Source organism: Convolutriloba macropyga, chromosome 5 (genome assembly GCF_964194025.1).
Source record: "Convolutriloba macropyga chromosome 5, txConMacr16.3, whole genome shotgun sequence".
Taxonomy (NCBI): domain Eukaryota; kingdom Metazoa; phylum Xenacoelomorpha; order Acoela; family Convolutidae; genus Convolutriloba; species Convolutriloba macropyga.
In genome coordinates this window covers 16,159,131-16,182,215 of record NC_134472.1, presented here as the reverse complement: position 1 = coordinate 16,182,215, position 23,085 = coordinate 16,159,131, and the positions used below count along the sequence as shown (strand labels likewise).

The 23,085-nt window shown below is 33.3% G+C and overlaps 2 protein-coding genes across 2 annotated transcripts in view; one reads left to right on the top strand and one right to left on the bottom strand.

Annotated features, from left to right (window-relative positions):
* Positions 1–5,971, top strand: part of LOC142339838 (uncharacterized) — an 11,775-nt gene extending 5,804 nt beyond the window's left edge. The window contains exon 2 of the mRNA XM_075390138.1: positions 5,372–5,971. Coding sequence (XP_075246253.1) covers positions 5,372–5,764 — 393 coding nt within the window. The 3' untranslated portion in view covers positions 5,765–5,971. The remainder of the gene's footprint in view (positions 1–5,371) is intronic.
* Positions 1–23,085, bottom strand: part of LOC142339839 (glioma pathogenesis-related protein 1-like) — a 140,262-nt gene that overhangs the window by 14,907 nt on the left and 102,270 nt on the right. The gene's annotated exons all lie outside the window — the stretch shown is intronic.

Here is a 23,085-nt window from a genome sequence, read left to right as displayed (position 1 = left end):
AGTGAATTTTGGCCGATCGATATATTCGTCGTAGAGAAATGTGACTGGTATCATTAAAAAGCTGGTCCAGCGTAGAATTCAAAAGTAAAAAGATTTTTTTGAATTTCGTTTTTTTCGAGGAGTTATCGAGGATTGAAGTTTTGTGTGAACAATGGGATCTTTAGCATGATTGTTCACTTTTAGTACAATTTTCTTCAAACTAAGATCTTTTTTACGAAAACATTAATTCAAATTTCTATAAAAAGAATAAATTTTGAGTTCGTAAAAGTTGAATGCAAGGCGATAGAAAGACTAGTTCTGGTCTCATAGGGAAGTTCACTATCAAAAAAAAATCGAACTCTAATTGAGAGCCCTTTTTTTAATAAAACTTTTCTCCTTTTTGCTTTTTTAAGTCACCTAGAGACAAGTCATATTTTATATCGACGTTCTATTAATGACAAAACTCCTTTATAGTCGAATGAAGCGCAATGAACAAAAAACGTCGTTTTCAAGGAATTGCTCATGTTTTTTTTTGGCTTCGATTCTGAGTTTTCGTAATTTTGAATGAAATTTTGAATTTCTTTTTGAAGTTTTACTATTTTTTTTGGAGTCCTATGGTAGGGATTCATTGACTAACAGTGCAATATGTTCCATAATGAGCATTAAGTGAACATGTCTATTTCATTGAGGGGGCGGCTAATGGCTGTTAAGACTTAAAAAATAATTTTTCGAATTTTTTTTTGAATATTAAAGAATCATAATCTTATTATAGTGAATTGTAAGTCAATCCAGGGGTGAGAGCACCCTCTTCCTTCCTACTGCAACCAAAATTAAACTGGTTAGCGGTTTTATCTTCTATCTATTGGTTATATGACTTCAATGACAAAAAATTTCAATTTTTTAAAATTTTTTTTGGATTTTTACGTATTATTGGTTACTTTTGAAATCTTATCACATTATCCAAATATTGACAGTTCCCATTAGCTTAAAAACGATGTTCTGTGGATGACCAATAAAAATTTTAAACAAAAATTTATGGTTTAAATGGCTTCGACACGTTCTTCTTGCACTTTTCTACTGATTTTTTGGTTTTCTCCTGTTTTTTTTTGTTGTTTTAATAGTCATTATACTTACTGTGATCTCATAATGAATACCTATGCATGACAAACATAAATGTACTGCCACCGGGGCATCTTTGAGCGTTTTTATTGACTTCCGTTGAAAGCTATTGAATTTAATGTCTGTTAAAATAAAAATCATTTTTCGAAAATTTTATTTGAACAATAACAATTCCTAAATTTTTCTTGAACTGTTAGTGAGTTTCAGTATTGACTGGACCCACTTGCTTTTTACTGCGACTAAAAATATTCTGTTTAGCTGTTTTATCTTCTAGCTATTGGTTATATGACTTCAATGACAAAGATTTCAATTTTTTTAAATTTTTTTTTTGGATTTTTTGAATTATTGGTCACTTTTGAACTCTTTATCACATTATCCAAAGATTATTGTAATCCAATTGGCTTAGAGAGGACGTTCAGTGGGTCACAGAGAAAGTTTTCAGAGAATAGCTAATGGTTTAATTGTCTTCGACACTTTCTTCTCGCATTTTTCTACTGATTTTTAGTTTTTGCTGTTTTTGTTATTGTTTTCTGTCATAAGACTTATTGTGATGTCTTTTTAACTATCTATGCATGACAGACATCATTTTCCTCCCTATGGGTTATATCTGAGCATCGTCATTGAGCTCCGATGAAAGATTGAGTTTACTGGCTGTTAAGGGTTTAAAAATAATTTTTCGAAACTTTTTTGAAATTCAACCATTCCTAATTTTTTTTCGTGAATACTCTTGGTCATTGTTGGTTCTAACAGAATCCATTTCCGTTCTACTATAGCCAAAATTAATCTGGTTAGCGGTTTTATCTTCTACCTATTAGTTTTAAAACATCAATGCCACGAGAATTCATATTTTTTTTGGGTACTTTATTTTGTTTTTCGATCCTTTTGAAATCTTATCACATCATCTTACTGCTGAGAGTCCCTATTGGTTTAGGGAAGAAGTTCAACGGATCATAAATAAAGTTTTCAGGGAAGAGCTTATGATTTGAGTTGCTTCGACATTTTCTTCAGGCACTTTTCTACTGAATTTGTGGTTTTTGCCTCTCTCTGTTGTTGTTTTCATAGTCATTAACTTGTTGTAAGGTCTTATTGATGAAATACGATTGGCAAAAAAACCTATTGTCCCCTCGAGGCATCATTTATTGTATATACTGGCTTCCGTTGAAGGCTAATGAATTTAATGGCGTTGATAATACGTGTTTTCCCGCAATTTTCGTGCGTCTAATGTATTTGTTTATATTTGTTGATTTTTTGAAATTATATTGATAAAAAAGGTTTTCCCATTGCTCCTGAAAAATTAATTTAAAATTGAAGAGTGTTTAGTGAAAAGTTCATTTTTTTAATGCCTTCGACCCTTTTGTCGCTCAATTTTTTTTCCTGAATTCGCTGTTTTTGTTCTTTAGGTAGCCGTAAATTGCTCACAGATCTCATAGGCTTGTAATTGAGGACTGAATGAATGATGTTGCTCGAAACATTCAGTATATAGCGAATAGGTTCCTTTCGTCAAATTTAACTTCTATTCATCAATCAGATGTCCCATCGAATTTCGTGTATTTCAAGAAATAACATATATATTGATATTATGTGCCACTGTTGTTTCGTTTTTCTGAACGTTTATTGAATGGCCATTTTTTGCGTTTCTTTTTCTCTTCCTTCAGAACAATCGCGTAATAACAGATCCCAATGGTTTTTAAATGTGGCCCAAGTAAACTTATTTAATCTTTCAGTATAAATCCTTCAACTGAAATAGCAGAAATAACAACTGAATTAAAAATACATATTCAGATGATAGGTATTGATTTTAATGGTAGCAAAGGTTTGTGTTTTCGCAAATCGTTTGTAATTTTTTGAGTTTCTCTTTAGTTTGTTTCTATGGCATAGTCTGACCACAGACGGGTGCTTTTGGTTTTGTAATGACTTTTTAGTAATTTATCAAGGATTTTTTTTATTAAGAACCAATGTTTTTTAAGATTTTTGAATTTTCTTGGTGCAAAAAATGTTGATTAATTTTTAAGTTTCGCCTCACTGTTCGTTCTTTTTGTCGGCTTGTTACCTAGTCTCGTTAAGAAAACTTTTCATCTGCTGTATAGTTAGTAAAAGGTAAACTTGTGTAGTTAAGGTTTTATCTGACTGCATTTTGACGTTGTTACCAGGTGCTTTTAAATTTAGATATTCATTTTTTGCCGCCAAAATTTTGTTGGTGCTATTTTTTTTCTAGTCTCTTCAATGTCAGGTCACGTTGGTGCTGTAATGAAGCATGGCATTAGTAATTCAATTAGTAGATAGAATGTGTAACGATTGTTTTAAACTCAAACATCTATTTTTGTTATCTCTTGATTTGGTTGACATTTTAGTCAAAAATGTAGATGAGCTCGGGTCGGAACATCATGTGCGAACGCACATTAACGAGCCGCCTTGTTGCTGTATAATCTGAGTATATAGCAGCTGAGCTAGATTCCGCCTAAGAACTCTTCTGACTGCTATCAATGTTTTTCGATAGCTGTTTCTATTTTATCCCTGGTGTCCCGTTTCATCTAGAATTTTCAAATAGTTTTGGACAAGTGTTACCAATTCACGTTTCCCAAACATTGACAAGGCCTGTTTAAAGTTTTTTTTTATTAGTTTGCGTTACATCAGAATAGTTAAATTCTTTCTCAACTTATTTAATTGATAATTTTTGAAATTCAAACTTTATTTAAAACTTCATTATTTCCCCAACGCCAATAAGAGAGATTTGCTCATAGATTCCTTGATGACACAACCACAAATACCGAACCACAAATAACGAACCCCGCATTGGTTTAACTGGATTTCAGGTTGTACTACTATAACAGGAGCACTTTCATCAAATTTTTGTCACTTTGACCCGTCCAAATTAATCTCTGATCAGATTTTGTCCTAGTTTTCCTGCTTTGTTTTTGTGGTAGACCATATCCCACAAGTTTGTTCTGGTAAAACACAGCAGGGCAACCAAAAGCTACGTACACCTAAAGATTTAAAAAACGTTAGAAAAAATGACCAATTTTTGGTCAAATGAGCTCTCTAGTAATGTGCTACTAAAACGTCTACTTTCCATAGACATTTCTAACGAAATCTGCGTCAATTTTGTTTCAAAAACCTCAAACTGTTTCTTCTAATATTTCTAAAAATTGTCTGCTGCCAAAATTGATGCTTCAATATCACACATAAATTTTTCATTTGTGTAAAACCGGACTGTTCGCTGTTCACTAATAATACCTCTTACTCTTATTATTGAATTAAAAAATTGACAAAAATCTTTCATATACGCACAGGAGTGTTGTGTTGTCCAAAAATCAGGTTTTGAAAAAGAATTTTGTTCCTCGTAATCTCTCTGAATTTCCAAACAACGCAACAAAAAATAGCTTGTTTGAACACCTAACAAGCAATTTGCATCAATTTGGAGGTATTGCACCCCAACATATTAGTTGTCCCTCATCAGTCAGAAATTTTTGTTTTTATTCAAGAAATTTCATCCTATTTCTTTTTTTAAAAAATGTGAAAAATCCCATCGCTTGTGATGCACACTCTGCACTAATTAATAAAAACAACATTTTGCCCAAAGGAAAAAACTAAATATATTAATACATCATTTTCATCAAAAAATACTTGCTGACGTGCTCGCTACATTTCTTGAGAAAAATCATTTTTTTTGAGAATTCGTCTGAATTTACATCTGGAAATGACAGTAATGTATCGTAGAAAGATAAAAAGTTATAATCAGCACTGAAACGACGTTGAAGTGAGGTTTTCAGATCTCGTAAAACAACATTTACTAACTTTTTTTCTGCTTTTTTCAAATTTTTAGTTGGCCGCCTCTCGATTTTTTTGCCTCAGAGTTGTTGCTCTTAGGTAACGTTTATATGCATGTCGTGTTGTTGCGCTGTGTTGACCTTGATTTTAAGCCAATGTTAAAATATTTTTGCCCATGCAAACCCGACCTTTGTCCCGCGTAGCAAACTTGCCAAACATTAGCGGTTCACCCATTTTTGTCGCGCCGATATAACGACAATGAACTCACTCTTAAAACTTCAATTTCACGCCTTTTTCCACACATGAGCGAAAATCATGCTTACTGAACATGTATCAATCTTAGAGAGCAGAAACTATGCTGTATGTTCTACCTGCACGTTCTTGCTACCTTAGTGTATGTGTACTTGACATGGTTCTATTTGGAGATCAATTTGGCTTAGGAATCTAGACCGAGGGAAAATAGGAAAGATTTTTATTATATATGTCTTTAATTGTCTCAACTTAGGGTGACGACATGCTTCGAAATTTTGACAGTATTCACCGATGCTCGGAACACTTGACAACGTTGACAATTTTAAATGTCAAAATTTTTGACAGAGTTGACATTGTAATGCTTCAAGAGCTTTTCGAAATGTTATCTGAAGTTGTTCGCGAGCAAAAATCACTGAAAGTTGTCAGCATTCAGATATTTGAACAATTTAGTTTTGAAGACTTGGTAACGGTCGCCGGTGATTGGCTGGAAAACAGCAAATTTCTGCTGAAGTTACTACCAATTTCGTTGATTATTATTGGTCAATATATCATCTATATTGACAACGGTTTGGACCAGTTCACAATTCGGACTATTGATTACCTGGACCAAAAGTGCAAACTTTCAGTCCGCAACTTTGCAGACTAAAAGTACTGGGTTATTTTTGGGTTAATATCCAAAAATGTTATTAACGGAAAAGAATGAAAACTATTTTTAAGCCGATATAATTTCATGTAACTTATGCACTAAATTTTCATTTTGATGATGCAGAACATGAAAAATGTTTGCTACATGTTTAATGTTAAAAACATTATTGTGTGTTTCAGAGTTAGATGGAATTTATGTTCTAGACTGTTTTATCGCTTCAAGGGCATAACCGTTATTAAGATATTTAGATTAGTATATCCCGCCACTGATTAGCTAAATCATCTAAACCAATGTAAAAAAGCATTGTTAGCATTATTGTCTGAAGGATTTTTTCTCTGTCTAATAAAAAATTAAGAGTGCCTAATATCACGAGTGCCTAACGCTTCCCCAATCAATTCATAGCTGAAGAAAAAAGTTAAATATTTGCAGACTTATCTTCACTTATACGGCAAAAAACTTGCCACGATCTCAGTATCATAGTGAAGCAATTGTTGTCATGTTAAATTTCACTTCGAAAAATCCCTTTACGCATTTTAGATTCAAAACTGTTCCGTTCATCATTGTATGTTTTGTCTATAACTAAACCAACACTCGCTTGTGAAGAAAAAAACGCTCCATAAAACGCTCCTTTTTTAAAAGCTCCATAGACGTAATTACAAAACAAAGAATACTTTCAACAGCAAATTAGAAATGAAAGCATAGAAGAACACGTCCTGAACAACAATTCAAAGAAGTTTCTTTGACTAAATAAAAAACTAGACCGGGGGTGGGATATTAGGCGAAAACTCGATTAGGCCAACGAAATATTTGTAGACATTTGGCAAAAATCCTGAACTAATATTTTGTGGAAATTAGGCGAAGATCAATTGAAAAAATTAAAGAGGCACTTCAAATTCCACTCTGATGTTATAGAGTTGTCAACTGTCCCTAACAGTCGTCTTAACATGCAAAAGAGTTGTTAAAATTACATACAAAATGCATCATTGTTTTGCATTTTTTGACTGTACTCAGTGTCAGAAAGTTAACAGGGAAAGAATGGTCCATGTTGTGGTTAAAAAATTGACGGAGTTGGGGTTAAATTACATCTTAAAAAACGATAAAAACTCAAAAAATTTAGTTCATTTTTTGATATTTCAAAGCTATCTTTTTAAACGAAGTCATTTCCTATAGCCAATTTATTGCATTATATTACCCAGAGGGTATGGCAGTACCTCCTTTGAGTGTTTTAATTGGTTTTCGCCTAATTTCCGCAAAATCTTTTGTTCAGAATTTTCACCTAATGGCTACGAAAATTTCGATCGCCTAATCGAGTTTTCGCCTAAAATACTACGCCCCACTAGACATAGAAATAACTAGGGGGTGATTTGGAAAATTCAAATTGCCTCGCGTGAGCAAAATACCACTAACAAGAACGGGAAATTTTGTTCAAACAGAGTTTTATCTCTATATTATGAAAATTAGAGAGAAAAAATTTAACACCACAAAACCACTCGCTCTTTGGTGGCACTTCCCGTTTCGCTCTGACCAAAACCATAATTTCAATTTGACATTAAAAATTGTGAGAATATGTGAGCACTACTTAAAAACATGGCAGGACAATTCCTTACATAAAATTCGTAAAATTATCATTGCCTGAAAAAAAAACCCACTAGAATGGACTATAAATGGATAGGAAAAAAAGCGTAAACTGCTAGTTTCGAATTGAATCAATTAAATGGCGTCAATTAATATTTCATAAGAAGGTAATTGAGAGCAGCCAAAAATGAGACTAAAAATCAGACAAAAAAAAAGAATAGCAAAACCTGCTAGACTCAAAATTTCTCTAAAATTTTAATAACTTTAGTTACTAATAAATGACAGCACAATTCAGAAAACGTGGAAAATTTCAGATGTAAGTAAATATTTTCTACATTATAAACCATTACAAAATAAACGAAGAAATTGACACGCTACAATAGGACACATTTCTTACCTTCTACAGCGATTCGTTAAAAAATTATTTGAGGAAAGCGATAAAATGGAGGTAAAATTACCGCCAGCGAAAAACAATAATTTTTTGAACATTAACAACACCAAAAATGTTTCCCCTTCAAACCCATGAAACCATTTCAAAGACTTCTAGTTCCTTCTAGTTACTACTCGCTCCTAGTTCTTTCTTAGGATATGTATCGAAAATTTTTTAAAAGTCACTAACTCCTATCAAAAAAGCTCAATGAGAGAACAAACATCGCATGGCGTTTAGGAGAAATTTTATTTTCTTCGTTTTACGAGACAGGCACGCACAAAAATAAAAAAAATTGCGAAAGCAAAATCGAAATTATTATAATATTTACTAAAAATTCGGTAAATGGTCAAATTGTTGATGTCTTGAGAAGCAGAGGCATATACGCAGAAACTACGTTAAAACCCAGCTGCAAAATCAGAACATTTGAAAATTGAAACTATTTGAACTCAAATTCTACAAAAAAATCGAAGCACTTTAAATTTGTCGGAGAAATATTTCAAAACAATTTACTGATTTGTTTTACTTGAATACGTGTCTTCAAAACAAACGTTTTGTGACGAAAATCAACAAAACATCTAGTTTGCTGGCCAGCGGAAAATTTTTCGGACAATCAGGACGTTAAAGGGGCCTTGAACAACAAAAACCATTTGAAACTTGAGGAAGTAGCTAAATTCAAATAACAATTTTCTGAGTTCAAAGCTATTTTGTGCTTTTTAAATCGAAAAATTTTTCAGTGAACTCTATTTGTTGAAACCATTGTTTTTGGGTTTATGTTGGCATTAACAATACATAACCCCATAGTAAAAACTGGAACAGACATTCTTTCAACTATGACCAACTTCAATTGAAGAATTGTTTGTCAAAAATTAAAAACAGACAGGCATTTGAACAACGCTCCATTTTGGGCTTAAAATTTCAAACTTGACATTTTCACCTTGGTTTCAGAACATCGCAGAATCTTCAACACACACAGCGCTTGAAAGGACGCTTAATCTAGCTTGGGGAATTTACATCAACTTGATTCTCCTTGGCTTTAACTGTTTATCTCGTTGTAAAAGTTTAAAGTCAACAATAAAATTCGTAAACACATCTTACGAAAAAAGAGACAAAGCTTTAATGTCATCTAATTATGCAATTAAACAAAAAATTGATGATGAACAACTATCTAGAATAAAATGAAAGCCATACAAACGGTCACACAAAGTCACAAGGTCTAAAGGGACGCCATAAAAGGATCATAGGTGGTTTGATTGGTCATAAGAATACCCTCCCCCCGTAGCCTCGTATTTGCTATCTTTCAAAACACGCAATGAAAAGTATCATTGCTCTTTTCTCTTTCTCTTCGAGAAAACCGAGCTTTAGAGCGGCATTGATTTTATTTCAAAACAACTTGAACGATTATAAAAACTGGATCACTCTAATGCTTCGAATCATAAAAAGCAGTAAAAATGTATGTCAAATTTGGCGCAGGTGAAATTTTTTTCCCGAACCGAAGCTGACATCACTTTGAAATTTTTTTAAAAAAAACGAAGATCAATCAACTCGTTTTGGAACCCCGTGTGGCTGAATTCAACTTTCAAATTTGACTTCCGATTGTTTTCAAAAGTCGTGAAAATGTTTGCAATATGTTGCGCCAACATCTGTAGTAAATCATTGTTTAAAAAGGCATGCAGCATAAACGAAAAAATCAGTATCGGCTAGTGATTATAGAAATAGTTTTGAATGAAACTTAATTTCTATGGAGAGATTGAGAAGACTTACATAGCTTCACAATCTTCAACGTCAAAAATATTCATCGTACAGATTGAAATCATTATTGCTTCAAAACCAAGGCATCGCATGAAATTGACGAATGCTGTACGAAGTTTCCTTAAACCCGAATGAAAAATTCAGTTCTAGATAATTGTTCAACAGGATATACTCAACAGGTTTTTTTTGTTCACACAATTTTGACCGATCGATATATTCATCGTAGAGAGTTGTGAGTTGTATCATTAAAAAGCCCGTCCAGCGTAGAACATGGAATTAAAACGTTTTTTTGAATTTCGTTTTCTAGAGCGTTATCGGGGTTTAAATTGTGAATATTAGACCGTTTTGCGTTATTTTTATTCACATTTTCCAAAATTTTTGCCTGAATTTTCATCAATTTTGCTTAAAAATGTAAAAATAGTCAAGAACAGTACTGTTGATTTCATTTTTGAAGACAAAAAGTATTGTTGAATATTTTGATTTTTTTTGGCTAAAATTTTGGCTAAATATTTCAAAATTCAGCTTTTTCATCAAAAATTGACCGAAATAAGCTTCTTTAGTCCACTTCGATCAACATCGCCGGAAGTACAAACCCAAAAACAACTAACACAATCTTTGTAAACTAAAAAGGGAGCTAATCCTGCTTCCACTTCCATTGAGAGTAGTCTGGAAATAAAATTTTGCCGTTTTCTGATTACCCTATCATTATCAAAAACGCAGCTTTTAGTTTTGATCTTTTAATTGATATATTATCTAGATCTATCACATTCGAAACAATTTCGTGTTCATAATGAATGAAGCAAAAGCAAGACTGATTTTGGTCCAATCTTGGACTGTTACAATCCAAAAATAATCCTTTTTTTACGTTAATTACAGAACAGAACAATTCAAATCAAACCTTACTTTTGATCGTTCCAGTTGGTTTCCTAAGCAGTTCCAAATAAATCTATCTAATTTCCTCACTCGGAAGATTATGCTCGTTTTGTGTTTTTAAAATGATTGATTTTTAATTAAACAATGTTTTATTAAACTTTGCCACCTTTTTCTCTTAATGTGGTCAAATTGTAGTTTAGTGTAAGCAAAAAAAGAATACCTCTTCTTTCTTTTCTTTCTGCTGCTTTAAAATTTAACATTTTTGGCGGTTTTACGCGTTGAGTTATGATTTTCTTGTATTGATACTAGTAGATTTCACAGATTCTTTTTGATTTCTAGGCATGGGCAAGTTTTTTCTCGTTTTCTCACGTTATCACAGCATTGACAGTTCACATACTAAATTTTTGGCGTTCAAATAAGTCACAATTATTTACATAAAAGACTTAAATGTATAGATTATGGTTTTAACGGCTTCGACGCTCCTTTCTTGAAGAATTTAATTACGTCTGAAGTCGTACGAAATTCCTGGATAATGATAGGTCTCATTGGCGTTTTATGGAGGAATAAATCAGCCCACACTCTGATTTGAGTAGATAGCTGATGGCTTTCATGACTTTGAAAGCAATAGTTTTAAAAAATAAAAAAAACACTTTTTAACTTTGCATTTTTGTTCTTTTTGTCTGTCTATTTGCTACCTCGTCTCGTTAGTTACAGGTCGCATACGGTGGGCGGGAGAAGATGCAGTTGTACGAAGCATTATGTTGTTAGATGTTTCGTGATGAATGCACTGGCTTCGACACGAGTTTTCGCAAAAAATGTACACTCATTTTTGATTTTTGTCAATATTTGACGTTGTTTTTGTTGTCGTAAGACATATTCTAATACATCACATATCGCAAGCATAATTTTGCCGTTTTTCTCGTTTTTTGTCTACTTGCTACCTATTCTGCCTATTCTGATTAATGAAAAGTCGGATAACACATATTAGGCGTGCGAGATAGGCTCATTTTTTACATTTTGAGGGGCAAAATATGGCTTTACGGCTTCGACAGCGTTTTCTTGCTAGTTTTAGTCCAATTTTTGTTTGTTCTCTCTGTTTGTTGTTCTTTTTGTAAAATAAATTGAAAAATTGAAGGTCCTAGTGCCTCCTATAGAGTTCTATGGGATTATAAACATGTTGGATGTCAATTGCTATCTAATGGTTTTCATTACTTTGAAATTAATTATTTTTGAAAATATAAGCCAACTTTTTAACTTTGCCGTTTTCTTTATTCTTTTTTTCTAATTGATACCGAGCCTTATTATGTAGGTGTCCCATATCTTTTCTAGTGAAGTACAACTTGTTTTGTTTAGTTTCAGTTTTATCTGACGCTATTTTGACCTTGTTAATAACATTTTTTTGAAATGGACAAAGTTTTGGATGCAATTAATGTTTATTGTTATTGTTGTTTGATTTTGTTGTTCGTCTTGACTTGTTTTGTAAATAATGGCTGATCTCATCAATCTAATGCGGCATTTTTTACTCCACTGAGTTATTTGCGTTGGGGGCAATCTTTTAGTTCATATATTTTTTTTGAAAAATTACTTGAATTTTTGGGGATTTTCTAGCTGTTCCTGATCTGGTAGACATTTATGCCAAAAATAAGGATGAGCGAGGTCGGAACTTTATGTGCGAACGCACATTACCGAGCGAGCATCCTTGTTAGTTTAGCACTAAATGAAAAATTAAATGGACTGTTCGTGTCACAGCCTATGCTGTTCAATACAATAAATTTAATTATTTATTTAATACTTATTTATTTATTTAATACCAAATTTCGACACTGTGATATTTGCATGTCAACAAAATGTTTACAGGTTAGAGCACCATCAGCAAATAACTATTTAAAGTTGTGGTATTGCAACTTAAATGTGAACAGAGCGCTCTTTCGTTGTTTCAGCATTTAGCGTTTTAGCAGTGATTGAAATTACAAGCATTGAAACTTTTACATCAACCTTCTTGTAGCCAACTTAAAGGCCAATTTCAATATTTGATTGGCTTGTTTTTGAAAAACCTCTGGGAAAAAATATTAATTTAAAGCGAACATTTTAGCCGCCTTCTTGTAGGAAAAAGTTCACTTGTTGGAAAAATTTTGGAAACAGAATTGGAAAAATTAAGAAAACAGATCCAATTGTTAGAATCCTCCTGATTGGCTTCCTGTTATGAGTGAACTTCGCCCAAACACTGTACTGGGAGACCTACCCATTTCAATTATGGAAACTATATTCGAGTACCTTAATGATACCGAGGGTCCATTAGAATACTTCACTAAAGAATGTCTGGCTGACATACGATCATTACGACTCACGTGTTGGGCGATAAAAACCATAATTGATAACCTATTGCTGAATTTTACCATCGAAATTTGTCCCTTTCGAAAGTCTGTCACGAGATGGAACAAACTGAAGCAATTTCTAAACTTCGTTCAAAATGAAACCAAATGGAAAATTAGAGCATTAGGAATTTACTCATTTCCCTACAAAAAAAGATACGCTTACAAAACAAGACGACTCGTGCAACTCTATGCGTGGCACAAAAAATTCCAACATGTCCTCAATTGTCCGCAATTGTCTTTGGTGATGACTGGCTATATGAAGTAATGATTATCAAGGTAGAGTATTGAAAAGAACACAAGGTGCACTATAAATTCGAGTTTTTACATAACTTTCAGGCATAACGTATTTCTAAACTTTTGAAAGAAACCATTGGAAACGAATTTAACATTATAATGTTTTGAATACCAACTAGCCACTGGAAATTGAAAATTAAAGTTTGGCTGCAAAAAATCATACATAAAAATGATGAGCATGAGGATTGGAAAAAAAGTTCCAGAAATTTTAGCAAAAAAAGTACAAACTGAAAAAATTCAAGTGACAGTTCAGCTGAGTAATTCTAAGAGCCTTGTTATTCAAGAGACTAAGAAACAGACAGCAAAAAAATAAAAACATGAGCTAGACCCAAAAATCTCTTACGTTTGGAAAACCAACAGTTGTAAAGAAAAAAATACGTTAGCCATGCACTGACACCAAAAAAAGGGCGATTTTATTGAAATTAAAAATAAACAAGGAAGCTCGTTAATGTGCGTTCGCACATGATGTTCCGACCCACGCTCACCTATATTTTTGACATAACTGTCAAGCAAATGAAGAGATAATCAGAAATAGATCTTTGAGTTTTAAAAAATTGTTACACAAACTACTGAATGAATTAAATAATGCCATGGCTCAATACGGCGCTGACGAGAAATCACACCATTAATAAGACCACGGGAGAAAAAAACAACAAAAAAAGCAAAAAGAAAAAAACACATTCTTTACGGCAAAAATTCAACATCGTAATTGAAATCACATAGAAACAACGTCAAAATACAATTAGAAAAAACCTTAACTACCCAAATTTACTCTTTCGTCAATACAAAGCAGATGGTACTTTATATTAAAGAGACTAGGTAACAAGTTGACAAAAAGAAGCAATATTGAGGCGAAATTCAAAAATCAACCAATATTTTTAAAACAAATATTTACAAAAGTCTTAGAAATCATTAGCTTCTAACGGAAAAACTCCCGATAAATTTGCTAAAAAATCATTACCAAAGCAATAGAATCCGTCTTTGGATAGACTAAGCCACAGAAACGGACTAAAAATTTAGAAAAATTGAAAGAATTATAAACAATTTGCCAAAACACAAATTATAAGCTATTAACAGCTCTGGTTATTATCTGAATATTATGTTTTTAAATTCAAATGTTAATTATTCTATTTCAGTTAAAACTGTACTGAAAGAATAAGCATGTCCACGAGACCTCATTTGGAAATTATTGGGTTCTGTTATTACGCGAATGTGCTTAAAGAAGAGAAAAGGAACATAAACATTGACCACTAACAAAAGTTTCATGAAAACGCATATTGTTAAACAAACAAAACATCAGTAATGAAATGATAATAATAGCCACTTCAATATTCGTACTACAGGGAAGTAGATGGGGCCTCCCACTTACAAGAATTAGATACAAGTTGACAAATAACAACAAAACGTTTGAAAACAAATAATATCATAAATTTTAAGGCTGTTTGCTATAAACTTACTGCATTTAGTGACTTCGTTCGTTTAACAATCAGTTAGAAGCTCATACGGCCCCTCAGGTCTTTACGACTACATATCGAATCAAAAACTAGCAAAAAGAGCAAAATGAAAAAAATAATAATAAGTCAAGCTAAGTTGTAATAATAAGTTAATATAAAAAATAATAAGTGACAATAAGTTATGCTTCGATGAGAAGAAAATAAAATGTGTAATTCCTAAATCATCAAAAAATCATCACAATAAGTAGTATGACTAAGGAAACGACAACAAATGTAGGCAAAAACCAAGAAATCAGTAGAAAAGTGCGAGAAGGCAGTGTCGGAGCCAATAAAATCATTCGTTTTCCTCTGCAAACTTCATCTATGATCTATTGAGAGTCTTCTCTTTGCCAATGAGAACTGGCGTTAATAGTATAATGTGGTAAGATTTCAAAAGATTCTATGATTAAGAAAAACTTACCAAATTAAAAAAAAAATTATGAGAAGTCGTGGCAGCCAAGTCATAAAGACCATAGTTAGAAGATAAAACTACTAAACAGAATAATATTGGCTCAAGTAGAAAAGAAGGCGGTCATGTCAACATTGCGACTGACTTCCAGTTCACGGAAACAAGTTTAAGATTGTTTAATGATAATTTTTTTTTTCGAAAATTATTTTTAAAGTCTTAAGAGCCATTAGCTGTCCACTCAAATTACTACATAGGTTCGAATACTGCTCTTTGAGAAGCCTATTGCACTTTTAGTCAACGAGTCAATGTCATAGGACTACAGAATTTTATCAAAATCTCAAAAAGAAAATCAATAAAAATTACGAAAACTCAGGGTCACAGCCATAAAAAAAGAGCAATTCCTTAAAAACGAATTATTTCTTCATTGGGCATCAATTGACTTTAAATGAGGTTTGTCATGAACAGAACGTGGAATTTAAAAGTGACTAGTCTCAAAGTGAGTTGACAAAAAATAAAAAAAAGTATGAAATGTTTTTTAAAATATCAGCTCTCAAAAAGAAATCGAGTTCTTTTTTATAGTAAACTTCCCTATGAGACAAAAACTAGATTTTTTATGGCCTTTGGTCTGTTAGAAACACAAGATTGGTTCAGTTGAAGCATAAAAAGTAATTTTAGATTGATATTTTTATAGAAAAAATCTTAATTTTGTTCAAAAAATTGAACAAAATCATGCCAAACATCACGTGTTCACACAAAATTTTAAACCTCGATAACTCCTCGAAAAACACAAAATTCAAAAAAAAATTTAAATCCGAACTCTACGCTGGACGAGCTTTTTAATGATATAAATCACATTTCTCTACGATGAATATATCGATCGGCCAAATTTGTCTGAACAAAAAAAAACCCATTTGAGTATATAGTTCCTTCCCCCACAAGTGGGGTCGGAACAATAAATCACTGATAATCTTGAAATCATTTGGTGTCAAATTCGAAACCAGAAACAGGAAACATGAATGAGAAATTAATTCTGTAAATTGGAAACTCGTTTACCGGGAAAGACCTGTCATTACTGCGAATAAATAACTAGACAATTGAAGAACGAGGGAAAAAACTGAAGAAATTTTGAAAAAACTATAAAGAAGACTTCACGAAAACTATTACTGCAGAATTGAAATAAACCATTAGAAGAATATCAGACTTTTGAGGAGTACAAAATTCGCACCTATGCAAAATGAGAGCACATGTAATATCCATTCAGCTCATTTAATGAATAAAGAGAGGAAAAAACCAGAAGTCAAATTGCCGGAATATAAAACAATTTTGCGATAATTTGATTGACCACTATTTTCTCACTCCACCTGAAAAAAAACTCTGCAAAAATTCCAAACTTCAAGCTAATAATTTATCGCTCTATCCATTATTTCGGTGATACTAAGATCTCTACCTAAATTTGACTCTCAATTAACAATATGTGAGCAGATGTGAAATAAGGCAGTGCCCCAATACAAATCAAATTGCATGAATTGCATAAAAGAAGAAGGTCCCTGCAATTTAGCTTGCTAACGTTAGAGCTTCAAGTCTGCAAAAACTAATGTGAATATTTAAAGCAGCTTTATATCGTGTATATCGATAAAAGTGGACCAACTTTGGCTAATAACTGATGATAGAGCGTCAAATTATCATTTTTTCCTAAACTGTCAAAACATTGGGTCAAATTTTACATGAAAAATCAAACTAAACAGCTAGCAAATATTTTGCGCCCAGTGAAATCTAAAATTTAAAAAGTTTAGAAAAAAAACTGATAAATTTAGAACTAATAATAAATTAAAAATAGTTTTGTCGAAAGCTTCGCAAGGACTCAATGACTTTACCAAGGTTGGAGCACAGAAATATTTAATTTGCTTATTAAGTTTACTACTTCAAGAGCTTGATATTGACTAAACTCTTTTTTTTTCCAAATTGCAAAAAAGTTTGGATTTGTTTTCTTTTTACGAAAAAGGTAGGCTCGTATTAACAATACCCCATTCCTAAAAAAATGTTGAACAAATAAACTATTTAAATAGTTTCAAGTCTACTTAAGACAATTTAGAAACCCGAAAGAAGTCAATCAAATTTGAAAATCGAAAAGAGATTAAATGAAGTTTGATTAAAAATTCATTGTTCTGAGCTCGTTAGAAGGGGCGCTAACGTCCAAATTCGACAAAATCAAGTAAACCAACAATGAAATTTTTGTGAATTAAATTTGTAACTACCAAGAACCACTCTTTGTCCCAGCAAGCCAATTTGCTCGTAACTGGCCCGGAAGAAATTAAACATTTCGGTATAAAATTAGGACAAAAAATGCGTATTAGATGAATTGTCCCAACCTCTGGCAGCTGAGATCTAAGTAGAGACATGATAGACAAAAAAAATGAGCATGGTACAATGACGTTCTATGCGGATCTTAGAGAGACTATATAATACAGCACCCTAAATGTTAAAGACTGTTCCTTCAGTGCCGATATCTTTACACTCAGCATGCCTATGTATTAATGTCTATAATTACAAAAATACAATCAAAAATACAATACAAAAAAACTATAATGGCATTCATTCAGCATTTCAATGTTTCTTTCGGCCATATTCATTACATTAGTTTCCGGAACTTTTTGGGCAGGGGATTTGAGTTAGTAGAATTGAAAATTAGAAACGTCCAAAACTGCCATTCTCTTTTGACTTTGAACACTCCTAACTCTGCGTCCTCGATTAAACAATTTAATTCTTTGGATTGCATTTCAGGACTTGTCCTTTATTTTTTAACTGAAGCAAGCTTGTTCACGACTTGAATATTTGACTTTTCTCTAATGTTGACTTCTGTTTTTAAACAAAAGACCCTGGGAATAATTTAACTGCTAACACAAACATAAAAATTAGGAACTACTGGTACTGTTTGAGGGCAAAAGCTCATTTTGAGAAGTTGTGATCCAATAACAGTCACCCCTAACCCCATCTTCAACTCCCCCGCCACCCCCACTTACCACTTACCCCCCACATACCTCCCCACCAAGCTGAAGCAGATTTCTTCTTAATTTCAATTCTGACTTTTTTGAACATTGACTTCTGTTTTGGAACACTTGACGTTAACAGAAGCTTAGTTACTAAAAAACGTTAATAATGTACTTCTGTTAATACGCAAGGTCGAAAAGTTATTTTGAGCTTTTTTCAATAAGAGTCCCTCCTTCCTATCCAAACCACGGGTACCTCCCGCCTCCACTCCCCCAACTACCCACCCTCCCCCAAACTACCTACAACACCACACATCGCATATACCTACCCCCACCTTAAGATTGCCTACCCCCAACACATACCCACCACTCCACCCAACAAATTCCACACCTACCCACACCCTAACTCAAAATTGTGTCAAAATTCTGTTTTTTTGTTGATTTTTCTTATTTTAATATGGTTAGTTAATAGTTTATATTGCTCAACTCTTTGAGTTGTTTCGGCATTCTAGCGGCTAGGTTTTTTGTTGAGCTATGTCACGGTTACGTCTGTGACTTCTGTTGCTGTTAAAAAACAGAATTCCACCCACTCCACCCAACAAATTCCACACCTACCCACACCCTAACTCAAAATTGTGTCAAAATTCTGTTTTTTTGTTGATTTTTCTTATTTTAATATGGTTAGTTAATAGTTTATATTGCTCAACTCTTTGAGTTGTTTCGGCATTCTAGCGGCTAGGTTTTTTGTTGAGCTATGTCACGGTTACGTCTGTGACTTCTGTTGCTGTTAAATCAAAATTTTTGAACAAATTCAACCTGATAAAGCAAAACAAAATAAAAGCGGTAGAATACCAGAAATGACTCGAAGAGTCGTGCAACAATATAAATTATTATCTAAACTTATCAATTTTTTAAATAAAATTTTAAGGTAAAATTTGAAACAGGAATATACTAAAAAGAAAAAAAATGTTTTCGAAAACGAAGATAAATATTTAGGTGGCGGTAATAGCTGGGTAGGGTTTTGGAGGGAAGGGGGTTAGATGTAGGAGGCAGGTGTTTGGGGGCAAGATAGCCGAAGTGGAAGGGCATATGAGATTGGATAGTAGTTTGTATAGGGAGGAAGAGGACTGCTATGGTATCAAAACTTTTCAAAATTGTCCTTTCACCATCAACTTTATCAGAGGTTAGGGACTACTAAACATTGAAAAATCACTGAATACTTGAGATGCTAATGTCTATAAGGAAACTATGTGGGGGTGGACTGTAGTTAGGAAAAGGGTAGATGGGGATAGGCGGGGGTTTTCTGTAGTTTGGATAGAGTGTACAGACTGTTATGGGATCACAATAGACCATTTGACCATTGATATAAACAGCATTTCTTATAATTACTATACTTTCGAGTATAAGATACTGTTAAAGTACACTCACCGAAAGCTGACATTCGACAATCTCAAACCAGAATTTCTCTTCGCAGAGACGCCAGAACCGAACTGATGTTTGTCAACGTGACGTTATCAACTTTATATCCATTAATATTGAGTCCACAATTACACTTAAACTATTGAGTACGAAAGTCATTTTTCAGGGTAAGGCACATCAATGTGACTTGTTCCCTTTGACGTAAATGTGAACAAGGTGAATCTGGTAGAAACGAACAAAACAACATAACCGGTGGAATACTAAAAGTGATTCGATTAGTTGTACAAGATAAACTCTAATCTAACCTTACCCTTACTTAAATTAGAACAAAAAAAAGTCTTTTGAAAAACAAAAAAAAATTGAGTGTCAATAGCCTATACACCATTAAAAGAGTGTTATTTAAATGCAGAAAACGTTTTCATGTGTGGAGACAGATTTTGATGGAGGATGTAGCGGGTAAGTGGTGGGGGCTTAGGTGGTGTGATTGGCGATGGGGAGAGGCAGGGTTGGGAGATAGTATTGGAGGGTAAAGGTTTCTGGGGCGTGGGGCGTACGAGTGGGTTGTTGATAGGGAGGGGGAGAGGTCAAGTGGTACGGGGGGTTGATGGGGGGAGGGGTAAAGCGGTACGACCTTTTCACCATTAATGTTATTAGCAGTTTCTATGTAAGGGTTAAGTGACTCTGCTTGAAGTCACTGAAATTTTCTGGCGTTTATCGAGAACCGCGAAGTGGTTCGAGAGATTACGTCAGAATTTCGAAGTGACTTCTGCAGAATCACTTAATCATGCTTAAAACACGAAACGCGCACGTTTTAAAATGACGAAAGTCAACGAAATTCAACTTCTGGCTAAGTAGCAACTTCTGGCATTTTGACTTCTGGCACTGCAGACTTTCGGCATTTTAAAGTGTGCACGTGAGTGTTTTAATTTTTATTCACTAGTATTTATAGTTCTGTAAACGTCGCATGCTGGCAAACAGAAAAGAACATTCAAAAGCAGAAGTCAGCGATTGAAAACATAGGATTCTGATTTGGGCAGTGCATAACATTTTCATACTGCACAAAACTCTGACTCAAAAATATAAAAAAGGACAAAAGAATAAAACAAAAAGCTAATTGTTGCCCAATAAAATTATAAAAAGTGTTTTAAGTAAAGGAAACAAAATCTAATAGCCTGGTTTAGTCGCTAGTATATTTGAGGGGGTTGTTGGTAGAGGTGGGATGAAACCCGGGAGATAGATGTCACAGATGGTGGGTAGGTTTGGAAGGTGGTGTAAGTAAAGGGCTGGTTTTAAGTAGATAAAGTAGAGATTGGAGCGCGGGTTTGGTATGTTCATGATGGTGGGGGGGGGGGGGGTAGGTAAGTTAAGTTTAGACAGTTGGGATGTGTCTGTAGTTTGGATGGAAAAAAGGAACGGCTATGGAATCAAAATTTAAATTGAATTATAGCAGCAGCCCCTAAGTACTATACCAAAGAAACTAAGCTACTGTTCATATCCTATATCCGAAAACAGAATCAATTGTCTTAAACAGAAGTTATTCACGAACAAACTTGCTTCGGATAACAAAAACTTGGGAAATTCTAACACTGTTCGAGTTGTAAAATTCAAAAGAAAAGCAAGACTCTCCATCAGTTCATAAAAACACTGTAGTATATCAATACTAGTCTTCGAGTAGTAAAATCTGTAGAATACTAATACTCGTGTTTTCGAGTTGTAAAAAACTGAAAAAACTTATAAAACCAGTGCTCCCCTTTGAATGCTTAATAGACCAAACTAAAATCAATATTCGGTTCGTAAAATAACATGCAGATTACCTATTCTTCTCTTCGAATCGTAAGAAGTCACGATTGACTTCAATAATTCCTTCAAATAGAAATTAAACGTACGAAAAACTTTTTGAAAATCAAATAGAAGAACCTGATGATCTCAAAAAAAATTTTGAATGAGTTGTTAGTATCATTTTAGACTGCTTTAAATTGAAAACTAAGGGAAATGTGAAATTACTCACTGGCTAGAACTCAAAGTAGCAAATTCAAGTGGTCCGGAGTACGATTGGCTGGGGGACATATTGGATGATTTCAAATCATTGTTTGACTATAATTTGGTGGAGGTGAAATTATCACTGTTCCCTCATGGCTACTTTTTTGCTGCTTCACTTTCGCTTGAAAGTATTTTGGATACCATTACCAAATTTAACCCTAAAATGAGGATCGGATTGAATCGGATTACACTACAGGAAAACTTTAGCGAATTTTTCCCGTTGAAAGAACAGGTTACCTTTCTGGTTGCAGAAGACGCGACTCACCATATGTGTAATAGAATCTGCAATTACGCTAATTTAGTTGTATTAAAAATGTCGCATCCCTGGGATTTTATTGAAATTGGTCAAATTTCTCAACTGAAATGTCTGAAAAAACTTGAAATCAGTATTGAAATAACCGAAAAGTCATTTGAAAAGAAGTTACCAACATTTGAGCGTCTGTTACATTTGAAGATTGAATGCAGAATTCTTACCGACGATTCGAAACTCAAAACGCTGATTAGAGATTGTTTTCCAAACATGGCATTTCTCCACCTGGTGAAAATTTGGGGAAACTCAAACCTGTTATTTACCACTGAAGATATTCCAAACTGTACGACCTTAACGACAACAACGGACTATCTTGGTTGTTTCAAACATTGTTTCAACATTAAAAATCTACACTTGTTTAGTATACGCGAGGTCCTCGAATTAGTCTTTGAATAAGTTCCAAAGATGTTTAAGATATTTAAAGCCAACTAGAAAAAATACTCGCAATCTTACAACCAAAAATGTCTAGATTAATTATGATCAGATATGAGCGCGATAACGGTTTCAACATAATACTATTATTAGAGTAAATTATGAGGCTTTATCAGGCATTTCGGCCAAAATGGCTATTTCGGCATTGCATAAATTGTCTTGAGATCGTTATCATGACCTTATGTCCGATAAACGAATCATCTGATAGGTTCTGAAAATTCTAAATTTCTTTGCATGTATTCTTTTTTATACATAAAAAATTTTTTGAGTATTTTGGCACATTGTACTTTGTAGTCATATGACGTTCTTAATGGCTTCCTATGCTGGTCTAAATGACTGAAGTGTATAGCTAATGGTTTTCATGACTCTGAATTTAGCTATTTTTAAAAATTTTGGCACATTTGTGCCTGTAAAAAATGTCATGTATATTTTTTAATCCCGCAAAATTTGATATACACAGCTAATGGTAAAAAGTAAATAACCGAAGACTTATTGATGAAACAATACTGCAAGGAGGCTCGATATTGTGCGCTCGCACATCATGTTTCGACCCCGCTCAACCAGATTTTCGACTTAATTGTCTACCAAATGAGAAACAGATACAGAGGTGTCAAAAGTTCTTCAATTGTTGGAAACTAATTGATGTATCCATTTAAAAAATCGCTTTAAACATAAACCACTAAAAACTAAATAATGGCTAATTAGAGGGCTGATGATGCCTGTCATTAAAAAAACAAAGGACCAGGTAAATAATAAAGTCAAAACAAATAAAAACAACATCAAGCAATTACGAACAATACTCAAAGTTATTTTTTTCGATAATTTAATGTGAAAAAACAATCAGATTAAATCTAAAGTGAATATATTGAACTGCTTTCCACCAGAAAAGATATGTTACCTCTCTTTGTTCAGAATAAATCACATATTGAGAAAAC